This window comes from Trichoplax adhaerens, genomic scaffold (assembly GCF_000150275.1).
Source record: "Trichoplax adhaerens TRIADscaffold_25 genomic scaffold, whole genome shotgun sequence".
Lineage (NCBI taxonomy): Eukaryota > Metazoa > Placozoa > Uniplacotomia > Trichoplacea > Trichoplacidae > Trichoplax > Trichoplax adhaerens.
This window is the reverse complement of record NW_002060966.1, coordinates 537,050-549,916: the sequence shown is the minus strand read 5'-3', so window position 1 is coordinate 549,916 and position 12,867 is coordinate 537,050. Positions and strand designations below refer to the sequence as shown.

The 12,867-nt window shown below is 33.7% G+C and overlaps 2 protein-coding genes across 2 annotated transcripts; both read right to left on the bottom strand.

Annotated features, from left to right (window-relative positions):
• Positions 1–2,139: 2,139 nt before the first annotated feature.
• Positions 2,140–5,559, bottom strand: TRIADDRAFT_32638 (uncharacterized protein; the record flags this gene model as incomplete). Its single annotated transcript, XM_002117499.1, has 11 exons — positions 2,140–2,257; positions 2,328–2,425; positions 2,508–2,583; positions 2,674–2,743; positions 2,841–2,984; positions 3,218–3,349; positions 3,442–3,499; positions 3,588–3,725; positions 4,766–4,876; positions 5,019–5,088; positions 5,432–5,559. The coding sequence occupies 11 exons, from the start codon at positions 5,557–5,559 to the stop codon at positions 2,140–2,142; spliced, it is 1,143 nt and encodes a 380-aa protein (XP_002117535.1).
• A 5,198-nt stretch (positions 5,560–10,757) lies between these two features.
• TRIADDRAFT_61594 (uncharacterized protein) lies at positions 10,758–11,594 on the bottom strand (the record flags this gene model as incomplete). Its single annotated transcript, XM_002117498.1, has 1 exon — positions 10,758–11,594. One exon carries the CDS (start codon positions 11,592–11,594, stop codon positions 10,758–10,760), a length of 837 nt encoding a protein of 278 aa, XP_002117534.1.
• Positions 11,595–12,867: the final 1,273 nt, after the last annotated feature.

The following is a 12,867-nucleotide window of genomic DNA, read 5'->3' as shown; positions in this document are numbered from 1 at the left end:
ACCCGGAATATGTTTAATAATGTTTAGCTTTAAATACAAAGCATACGTTATCTCTATCCATTAGATAGCATTTGTTACAATTAGAGTACAAGTATCTCATATACCTCATTTATTAAATTACATATACAACTTGCGGTTGGATTTTAAGATTCTTCTTATTGCTTTAAAAGTACATTGTATAGATTTACTTAAGCCTCTAAGCAGATGGTATTGGCTAACAATTTAGACTATTTCATATTTGCGATTACGTTACTCGCAATGAAACTATATATCGTAACGTTATTTTCGTTTGAATCGAGATGTTTTTTATTAATACTGAAGTAAACGATCAATCTTCAAATTAAAGTACTCTTTCGATCTATATCTACCGTAACCATAAGTAACGAGTTATTGATTAGGTCAAGTTTTTCTACTCTGCCAACTATCATTGCTAAAAAGATTTTGCTATCTTTAGAAATTAGATTGCACAGCTAATTATCCAATAAAGAATAAACGATGATAATTTAGCCGATATGTGCGACCTAAACACACATCTTGCATTACAGCAAATAGCAATTCAATTCGCAATTATAATTTTATTTCAGTCAAAGGTGTATAGGATATTTTTCAATGAGGCTAAGGATGAAGAATATTAACACCATCAGGATTCTAGTAGAGAATTCCTAAAACTGTGCATGTACCGTTTGCTTGATACGTACCAACGCAATAAAGCATCATTTAACAGCAAATATTTACAAACTAACGACACTGACTTCATTAAAATTATAGAGAAGGCAATCTAACATGATCAGTGCAGTTGGCTAATGTCAGTCATGTCTACCATTATAATTTTGATTAAGGTATTGCAGGATATCCGCCAATGACCAGTCGATATTGAGCACAAAGTATTGCAGTTGTTCGCTTACAATACGAAATACGATACTGACTCATTTCGTATCGCTTATTGGAATACTTTAAACACATGACATATTTAGGAGCGCCAATTAGACAGTATTATTACATATATACCAGACAGATTACTTATAATACAATAAATGAGGGATCCTAATTTTGCTATCAAAGAGGTCTCATAATCCATTTACACCGTATTCACAGGTTTATCCTTGGCGCAACTACGCTTACCTTGTCATTCATAATATCGTTTTGCTAATACTAAAAGGTAAACGACTATTTGTACACAAAGCTTATAGTCCATTTATAACATATTGGATTGCAGATTCAGTAAATTTATACAATGTTATTGAGGACCTGAAAAATTGGATAGCTTATTCTATACGAGGCAGAATTTCTGATTAATCTTGTTACTGTAAAGGCAATCCGGAGCAACTATGCCTTGCATTTACATCAAAATTACAACTACTCGAAATAGTAGTATACACAACTTGAAGCAGAGCTCCAATAAAGTTATGTCATAGAATAAAGTGTCTTTTACGCGTTCGATTGAAATTAGTTCGACATGGATGTTATTTCGCATACCCCTTCATCTTTTTGCAGTCATTAAACATCTTGTTATTTTTGTTAGCTATAATTAAAAAATTGTTTACAATTTCTAATTACTGCACAATACCACGCTCGAATAAGAAATGATATTATTCACTACCAAGTCAATTACAATGACGTTATATTTATCTTTAGTATAAGTATCCATATAGGAAAAATGAAAAAGTAAATTAAACTAGACATGAAAATAAGTCCGATAATATCACGGGTCAAGGTGAGTAATAAGTGATTGACACTTAAGAACTTATAGTAATTTGATGCTAATAACAGTTGAAGTAAACTGCTACCTGAACTATAATTCCCTTTATTAGCGGTAACAGCCATATGAGTTGCTTGCTGCCGCTGGTAATTTGCCACTGGATTTGTTGGCAGCGCACGCTTTGCAGAATAGGCGTTATTCATTCGTTGTTGTTGATGCGACCTGTTATGGATCATGTTATCCATGTTAACATTATGAGTAGTGGTAGCTTCCATCTTTTTATTCTATGAATAAACAGGAACGTATAATGAAGATTATCTGGGAATAGGATATTACATTTCCATAAAATTAACTTTAAGTCACAGTAATAAAGACATCCTTATGCTTGTATAACAAATCATTTCTATTTCACAACCAACCGCTGATATGTCATAAAGTGTTTAATATATATAATCTACGCCATCGCAATATACCTTATGCTTATCACCCTTGTCTTCATTGTCATCCTCATTTAGGAATTCTCTTTTCGGATATGGAATTGTTTTGTGATCAAATACGCTATAGCCAATTCGACAACATCAACTGTTTTGAACGCAGTAGAAATTTACCAATTAGTCACTATACTTACTCTTCCGTTGGTAGTGGTTCTTCGCGAAAGTATGCATCATCAATGGCTTGTTCAGACGATATTCTCTTATTTGGATCAATTGTTAGGCATTTTTGAAGCTATGGGAGAGAAAATTGTTGACAAAACATCTCATAATCAGCCAGATATGGCTAAACAAAATATAGAATAGGATGAACTAACCAGTATAAATTCTTTACTGTCTTGCTTAATCTTAAATTTATCCATGTATTTTGCCAAACTACAATTTGTGTACGTCCTTAATTTGAAAATAGCAATAGGCATTAGAAGGACCATAGAATCAATATCAACAATTATTCATTTCGAATTCTATCGATTTTAGACATACGAAATTTTTCTAAAGTCAGACGCTAATTTAGCATAGTTTGGTGTCTTTTTTATATCTTCCCAATCCTTTTCTATAGTTATTTAATGCATGGATAAGCACAACTCAAAAACATAGCTACATGGCAAATTTGTTTTGATTTTAATTCAGAACAATTTTAAAAGTTATACCATGCGGATATCCCATGACCATAAAGATTCTTTCCAATTGATCGCGATGATAAGGGTTGCTCGTTTTAAAATCCTCTTGTCGACAATGAAAAATCGGCTCTGAAGTAAGCAATTCAGCAAAAATACAGCCTATAGCCCAAATGTCTACAAAAGAATATGATAATGGAAGTGAATGATATTGGAAGCAATCGATAAGAACTATTTCAAAGGTAAGCGCATTAACAGTGGTTGCAGTCGTTGAAGAAAATGAACAACAGATTATGAAATCAATTTATGATGAGTAGCGTGAGCAGTATTACGATGCAATTATCAACTTTTAATGAATAGCTAGTTACTGATTATAATTAGAGAGCTCAAAACCTGCTATATCAATTTACCGATTGCTTTAGTATAATGCCTTGCACCCAGGAGTAATTCAGGAGCTCGATACCAAGATGTCACTACGACTGGATCTAGCTCGGCAAGGGGTTTCAAAGGCGACCAGTAATGTCTTGCAAATCCCATGTCGGCTGTTATGATCAATACGGACAGTAGTTATTAAAACAAGGCTGAGAAAGACAATTTACTGGTACAAAGTACTTGATAAGTTCCACTTTATTACCAATTTTGACTCTTCCTCTTTCTGGTCCTTCGCCCATGACGAGAATATTGGCCGGTTTCTTATTTCAATGCAATCGAATATTATGTTACAGAAAGAGCATCGTTGTGAACGAATTGATTTCCTATGCCGTACTATAGCAAACTTACCAAATCACGATGTAAAATCCAATTGGCATGTAAATAGTGTATCCCTTCTAAAATCTGCTTTAGTAAAGATTTGACCATTTTGGAATCGAGAGAGATTGCTTTATCACCTGCTTTCGATCGATGATATTTGATGATGTGCTATACATCATGACAAATAAAGACAAGTAATATTAATACAATATTCAGTGGAGAAGATAATCCATTTCTACACATTTCTTTGGAGATTAGCGTCTAACCGAATTAAGGCATTTTTACTAGAGCGTTCATCAACAACGATTACAGCATCTATTATGCTAAGATACTTTTGCAACAACTGTGCAAGTTACTAGTTAACAAGTATGCTTACTCATGGAATGTCATGACACAAGGATTAGTTTGTGAACTTGAAGATTCATCCATTTCATTTCCAAATGAAATGGATGATACGACTAAGGACGTTAATTGCCTCTGTAGGTCTTTGATGGATGCAATCACTGACTATGTGGAACGTAACGTGGTCACAATCTTGGTTATTAAATGGCGCCCGAACTAATTCAAGGACAAGGTGAGCAGTTATTGCTATTGCAGCTGATTTAATGATGGTAATAAAATGAGTTCCTGTTTGGAATGTAGTCACAATTGATCGAGTTTTTAGAATCCTATAAAATAAGGGAAGCAACGTTTGGTATTCTTTACTTCATTTGTTACAATTTAGTCAAGGAAAGCTGGGCATTCCTAGAAGCAAATAAAGCGATGGAAAACTTTTGGTATGACTAGAAGCGAGGAATGTAACGAAAAAGGGATACTTTGGTCGCTGTCAATGATAACAAATACTATTACAAGCATTAACGGAATATTCATGAGGAAGATGATAAATGACAGTGGCAAGATGGATTGCAACAGGACGTCAAAGATAGGATGAAAAATTAGCAAAAGATCATGACTGTCTTGGTCAGGCATAATATTTGTTTGCGATGAATGTAGGTCATGCATAAAATTGCTTGTGGATTCGACTAGTGAATTCTAGATTATGGTTAAGTATTTATCTGGGGTATTTTAGACTAGAACGAGTCGAAATTTGCATGCAGGCACTGTCGTTGGGCCTTCGTAGATGGCTCTTGACAAACTAGAACGATTACATGATCGTAGAAAGAGCTATGCTATCCTGGGCTCTACTCGATTAGTTCATCCTGTCTTACCCATAAATCATGCTCGGCAAAATCGAATAGTAACCAAACTTTTCGATTGGTATGAGTTAGAAATACTCCTTGTAATGAGATGACGTTGGGATGATGGACTTCTCGCAATAACTAAGGATGTAATAGAAAAGGAAGAAATAGTCGAGATGACAACTTGGTTAACAGCATCATGCTTGAAGTCATGCATTACTAATACAAATTAAATTGACTACGGTCGGTTTTCAAAGTATGATTCAACGTTGTCATGACTTACAGCAATTTCACGGCAGGCCGACATGGAAATACCACTTCCTTCGATTAATTTCAAGGCATATTCCTTGCCACTATCCATCCGATAAAAAAGAAATTACATTTATTGGTCACAACATGCTATCAATGTCAAGCGATTGGATCTTCAACACTGTGCAACTCGTTGGAAAAAACTCCTTCCTTGTCAGCAAGAAAAAGACTCTTTTGTTGGCATCATACCGATGGAATAAGCACGGTAGATGGATACACTTTAAAATCATGCTATCGACCGTCCTTTTTTTAAGCGCTCTTTTTTAATTATTATTATTATTATTATTTATTATTGACGGAATGTATCGACTATGAACGGAGAAAGTAGCCATGGAAGGAAAATTGGTTGGCTATAGGATAGGACGATTGCATCGTCTTCATGTTTACCTGCTTTTCATCTTGGCCTTATAAACATGGCCATAAGTACCCCGTCCAACTTTACATCCTTCAAATTCAAAGGTATCTTGGACTTTACGGCGTTTCTTTTCAAGACGATTCTTAAATTCAGGATCCATTTTCAACCTACAACGCTTGCCGATGTCGAAGGTTGTTGTTGTTGTTGTTGTTGCCTTTCAAGGGTTAATTTCCTCTTCACTTCTCAATCAACTCAATCCTACAGGGTACATAGAGTCCAAATGAGTTGAAAAAGATGACTCAATGCTTTCTTAATACCAATCGGATTGTATCGCTCTCCTACAATAAGTAAAACAAGGCAAAAATGCCACAAATGAAGTGAAAATGAGCAAGAAGAACGCCTGCCAAGGCCGCTAATGGAGAAGATTTTCGTTAGCAGTCTAGTGCGATCAATGGATCATTTGGAGATTTTTATACAAGCTTATTTTTGTGGCCTAATTTAACTGGAATGTGTATGCAACCACGTCGATGTTTGATACATACTAGTCGATCGTCAGACAGCAGATTGGCAGCTGATCTCTGATTGGCTAGACGACAGCGGCTGGTGTGGATTTGAATGGACTGACTGGTGTCGACTGGATTGTCTATAGACATTCAAGTATAGTATGGAACGTGCTATAGTGTTTACTATCAGATCTTGAAAGTACTGGATTTGGCCTACGCGAGGCTCGATCCTCCTCCAAATGACTATCTACTGTAGTATACATGACTCTATTTTCCAGTCAAATCCTATCAGTGAATAAGCTATGATTGGATTTGACCTGAGCAACGCTCGTCTTTTTGGACAGCTTGCTACTCATATTCTATCTCCTATTCTATCTCTGCATGGCTCAACGATTACACTGGAGATGACTGCAGCCTCTGGTGCCATCCAATTTTCAAAATCAGCAAAGTGCCAACAACTAGACTTGCTAACGGTTCGGTTCTATAATAGAAATTTATCCTCTCTTTCTCTCTCTCTCTATATATATATATATGTATATATACTCATATATAATATATATACATATCTATTTACATCTCTCTCTATATGATATATATCGATTTATATAGATATATATCTCTATAGATATGCTAAGATATAATATAGAAATTTCTGATTGACCTAAGCAACGCTCGTCTTTTGGACAGCTTGCTATTCATGGGACAGTATTCTATCTCATACAGTACTGCATGGCTCGACGATTACACTGGAGATGACTGCAGCCTCTGGTGTCATCCAACTTTCAAAATCAGCAAAATGCCTACAACTAGACTTGCTAACATGATATATATCGATTTATATAGATATATATCTATATATATATGCTAAGATATAATATGGAAATTTCTGATTGACCTAAGCAACGCTCGTCTTTTGGACAGCTTGCTATTCATGGGACAGTATTCTATCTCATACAGTACTTCATGGCTCGACGATTACACTCCAGATGACTGCAGCCTCTGGCGCAATGCAACTTTCAAAATCGGCAAAATGCCTACAACTAGACTTGCTAACGGTTCGGTTCTATAATAAATATTTATCCCTCTCTCTCTCTCTCTATATATATATATATATGTATATGTATATACTCATATATAATAATAATATATTATATGTAATATACATATCTATTTATATCTCTCTCTATATGATATATATCTATATATATATATACGCAGATATAATATAGAAATTACTGATTTTGAACGCTAGAATCAACATCATCCAACTCTTTCAGTTGATTGTTCAATGCTGGTACTAGCTTAAGCTGCCTATGCCACAGTAACGCCGAGATTAGACAGTATTTTATCTCTGATGGTAGTATAAAACTATGCGATTACACTAGATCTAGATCAATACGAGCTATTAAGCAATTGAGCTTCCAAAATCAGTAAAAGGGGTTAAAACATCTGTGGGCTATGCTGATTTTAAAAGTTACAGTCAATATCATCCAACTCTTTCAGATGATCGCTGATTGCTGGTAATGCCTTATATACTGATATATAATATATAAATTACTGATTTTCAACGTTAGAGTCAATATATATCATCCAACTCTTTCAGTTGATCGCTGAATGCTGGTACTAGCTCAAGCTAACCATTCCACAGTAATGCACAGATTAGACAGTATTTTATCTCCTATACTATTACAGGACATGACTATGCGATTACACTCGAGACCAATACCAGCTATTATGCAATTGAGCTTTCAAAATCAGCAAAGGGGTTAGAACATCTTTAAGTTATAAATGATGAATGACTTTGCTGATTTTGAAAGTTAGAGTCAATATCATCCAACTCATTCAATCGATCATTGATTGCTGGTACTAGCTCAAGCTGCCTATTCCTAAGGAATGCCAAGATTAGACAGTATTTTATTTCGTAGGATACTACATCACTATGAGATTATGCTACAAATTAATAGGTGCTCATATGGTATTACATGACTATGCGATTACACTAGAGATCAATACGTGCTATTATAGAATTGAGCTTTCAAAATCAGCAAAGGGATTATAACACCTCTAGGCCATAAATGATGAATCGCTTTGCTAATTTTGAATGTTCGAGTCAATGTCATCCAACTCTTTCATTCGATCGCTGATTGCTGGTACTAGCTCAAGCTGCCTATTCCACAGTAATGCCGAGATTAGACATCTCGTGCGATTTTAGATGACTATGCGATTATACTAGAGATGAATAGGTGCTGTTATGGACTTTCAAAATCAACAATGGGGTTATGATATATCTAGGCTACAAATGATGGATCGCTTTACTGATTTTAAAAATTTGAAATCAGTACTATAAAACGCTACGTGTTATTCGGCCATTGAAGGTCATAACTCAAAATAACTTTTCCACAGCTCCATGCATCCAAAATTGTATCTCGTGCAATATTACCTAACTAGGCTATTACACTGAAATAAAATTTGTCTGACGCCATCAATACCAATTAATTCCTCAAAAATGGATAGATTCTACAAAATTTCACTTGTTTTGTTGCGGTATTTTATGGCTTGATTTTTCGCATTGTAGCTCTATTCTACGTCTATCATGTATATTATTGTACCACTTATCTTAAGAAACAGTATACGACGACTAGCGTTATTAATATCGCCTTGTCGACTTATGTTACAGATATACTGTAGCTAAGATTAAGAGTGCAATAATGTACGAGAATAATTCCACATGTATCTTATTACATTGTGAGATTGATGTAATAAAGTTTGCAAGAAACTAGAGTAACTTGTTTTCTTATTTTGAAAAGCATCGATCATACACGTTCAGCCTTCTTCAAGTTGCCCCGACTAGTCTATGCTCAGCCGCATGGTAACATTCTCCCTACTCAACAAAATGCTAAATCCGTTGCTATCATCGGCGGCAACACGTTACTTTATCAATACGTATACTACCGATTGCCGCTGTTTAAATGAAACCGATGTAATTGAATTTGATTCATGATTTCATATAAGCGTATATTTAAAGTATTTGGTTAACTTGAAAGATCTTGTAGTTTGATACATATCGCTGGAGAACTAATGGACTTGTAAAAGAAGTTTGGCGTAAGGTCCTTGTTAATTTAGATTAGCTCATTATCTACCATCTTGCCGATGACATTTACAATAATTTATTATTCAGTTTTGCTCGCATTAATGGCTAAAACTAGCACAGGATTGCAGAGAAGCTGTTAGACAAGCTATTGTTGTCAACATGTTACGTAGAAGTGAATTAGACATAAAATAATACCAAAATCTAGGGTTGTTAACAATAATAGGTATATATATAAGTAATGTTTGTGATAATGCAAGTATGTTGATTTCAGCTTCGTAGAACATAATCATATAATTTTATTCTTATACTAAGTTCTGTAAGTGTTGAATTAATGTTTTTCGCAATTATCATGTTATAAACAAGTTAGATAACATATACAAGCAGCTACACTTTTCTGTCATTGTTGTTCTTAGTCCTTCTTTTCTAAGATCTGCTGTTGTAGAAAGTTTTCCTTGTCTGTCTGAGCTTGTTGTACTATTATCTACACAGTATTTCAATCGATAGAGAACCAGTAATAAAATCTGCTATTCTAAAATTACTTGTGTGAACTACACTTTAATTACAGTTTGTAGAACAGGTTGTGTTACAAGGATATTATATTGATACTAAATTGTGTTTTATTACTGATCAATGTACACTCTCTGTTCAGTATTGTAATCGCAGTTCTAGCCGTTAATATGCAATTTTCACAAAATTTATGATATGCCTTTATTATATCAAAGAAGCGTATGTAGCAAGTGAATCTAACTGTGAATTTTCTTTAAATGTATTTCGTTACGTGGAATATGCATCCTTCCATTTTGCTTGAAAACTGTAATTTTTCAAAATATACAATAAACTGGTTCTCTATTTTAATAGCCCAATAAAATAGCCTGTAGAATCTGGTAGCTAAACTATAATATCGTCTACTCCAGGATTCAATTCTTAGAGCAATCCAGAGTTTCTGTTGGATAACTCATTAACATAATATTACTCGATATATCTGATCTGTATTTTCCTATACTTAATCACATGACTCGTCCTGTAGTAAGATACAATATCTCATAGCAAGTCCTACTTGATTTATCACCAACATTACTTATATATGCCTATTATAGTCAACAGCCTTAGATTTTAGTATCGTTTTTAAGCTATATCTGAGTTATTCTACTTAACAAATTGACAACAACAGTTTGCCTAACAGCCTCACTACAGATATAATGGTTAAGAACGACAGAAATATTGCATTGCACTCAAGTAATACGTAGCTCCAATTCAGTTGAATTTTAGTATAGACACTAAAATGGAAGACGATGAGCATTAAAAAATAGCAAGAATACTTACGCACGATCTAGTTGTTAGAAAAAAACGTGTGACTAGTCTCCGTGATTTGAATTGATACATTGAAAAGTAAGTTTTCAGTCCTTATATCAAAAATGAAGGTGTAAAACAAATTTGAATGAAACAATCGTATTTACTGAATCATCAATCACCCACTGATAGATATTATCGGTAATAAAATTATCCAAAATAGCTTCACAATCCGATAGCAACAGTATTGACTATATTCACATAGTCAATATCGTTACTGGTTGGAACCATTTGAAAACACTTATATCATGAAATCAAATCTAATCGAAAAAGATTCTGAAACCTTTATTTATCATGTAGATGAAGTATTACATCCATTGGGTACAGTGTTAACTAGAATTAAGAAGGCATAGAAAGCTATAACTAGAAATATTTTTACATTTTTGCAAACAAAATAAGCGACACTAGTAGACTTTAATGAGTTATAACGCCATAAATGTGATTTAAATTAACTTTAGGCAGCTCTCCCGAATACATAGTTGAACCTTGAAAGACTTTGTCCAGCTTGAACTTCTTCACCAATTCTTTGGCATCGGCGTTGGATGCAGGACATTCAACGGTGATTTTACAGTTTTCGTAGTCTTGACAAAGACGATGAAATAAAGTTATTGCGATATCCGGTGTTTCCGCATATAGAGGTCCTATACGATAGCCATCTTGAGCTTTTCGTATTGCCCCCAAACCTCGAATGTTATCTCCTATTTTATATACGAAACTGTTTGCTGTTCCAATCATTAACCACGCACTTAAGAACTTTTTCCTTTCTTCTGCGAAATAACGTGCATCATATTCTACAATTTTGTCCAGAGGAATGTCTCTAGCTGAATAAATATTATCACTAATAACCTCTTTTTTCGCTATAATTCCTGCATATCGTATCATCGCCTCATGTTTTTTAAACCCTATAGTTTCATACGTACCAATTTTATGTTGTAAGGCATAAATTAAAATATTATAGCCTTTCAAGTATTTCAAGCTATGTTGCATGATAGCCCTACCATAGCCTAAACCACGGTGTTCTTTTTTAACAACATAGTACCCCATTTCTGCTTGAATGTTGTATTTTGTCGCAGATATACAACAAATTGGTTCTCCATTTAATAGCCCAATAAAATAACCAGTGGGATCCGCTAACTGAAATACAAAATCATCTTCTCCGGGATTCCATCCTTCATCTTTAGCCATAGAAATGATCCATTTCATTTGATTGATAGTAGCTGTTACAATTTCAAAGTTAGAATCTTGTGACATTATGGCCAAACTAAAGCATTAGTACCATAAATTCGTAAATTTCTCTATACTTAGATTCTAATGGTTATTGTGATTTATCGCTTTGAAGTGTTGTTTTAATGAAATCTCTAGCATTTACCTATCGATTTTTTATTGCTGATACAATCAACAAGAAATGGATAAGTTGGCATATGGAGATTACGGAGCTAAGCACAAATTGGCGTCTATTATCATCTTGTTCGACGTAATGGGTCATTAGCATTTACTGTCGAGGAAAACAATAGACTTCTGGCAAGAATAGCAGGAATAATACTTTATATATTCCTATTCAGATCAATCACATTATCATGATAATATTGATACTGAATTGATTTATAATAACAAAGATTGATTTCGTGCCTTTTTAATAGTGCATTAACAGAATATTACTCGAAATATCTTCTCTATTTATACCTTATTAATAACATTGATGGTCTTCTAGTAAGATAATATATCTTATAGCAAGTCAGTTTTTATCCAATATATCAAAAAAGATAATCGAAAGCATCTAATTTAAATTATTTTATCGGCATTAATCTGAATTGGTTTAATTATAGAAAGTAGAATATTTCAACTCGAGAGCTGACTTTAGTAAGAGTTACTGTTGAAAAGATATTACGTCAAATTTTAAATTGAATAACCATGTTTATTAATCCTGGACCATCAATTTACTACTATGAGTTATGATGATTGATAATCCGATATTAAGAGCGTTGACCTTACAGTACAAAACCTTGCTCTATATCGGAATATTTCGTAAATAATCATTTCATTTAATCATAATCCATCTAAATATGATTGATTATAAAGTATTTCATCTGCAGTCATTATTGTTAGGTTATTATATTTTCTTGCATTGTAAATTAAAGTTAGAACATTGAAGTGAATAATTACAACAAAAGCTATGTTTTTTTTAATTCTTATTTACTCTGTATTTACCTTAAGTGAACTCTGTATCGATACCATACTTTCCCTACCAACACTCTTTGTAATACAGTACCAAAGGCATATTAAAGTGTCCATTAATTCTGCAAAGCTATAAAAAAATAATCGGTGCAGATAGGATTTTATGTTGCTTTACTTGTGTAGCATTTTTCTAAAATAACTCTATTTGATTATAAAAGCCAATTTTGTTGATTGTGGACAAGATCAAATTAGCGTTTGTTATTAAAAGTAGAGTACTGTATCCAAATTTTCATTCTAAAAATATAAATGAGCGATAAATAAAATTGCAATAATTAATATCCAATTCAAA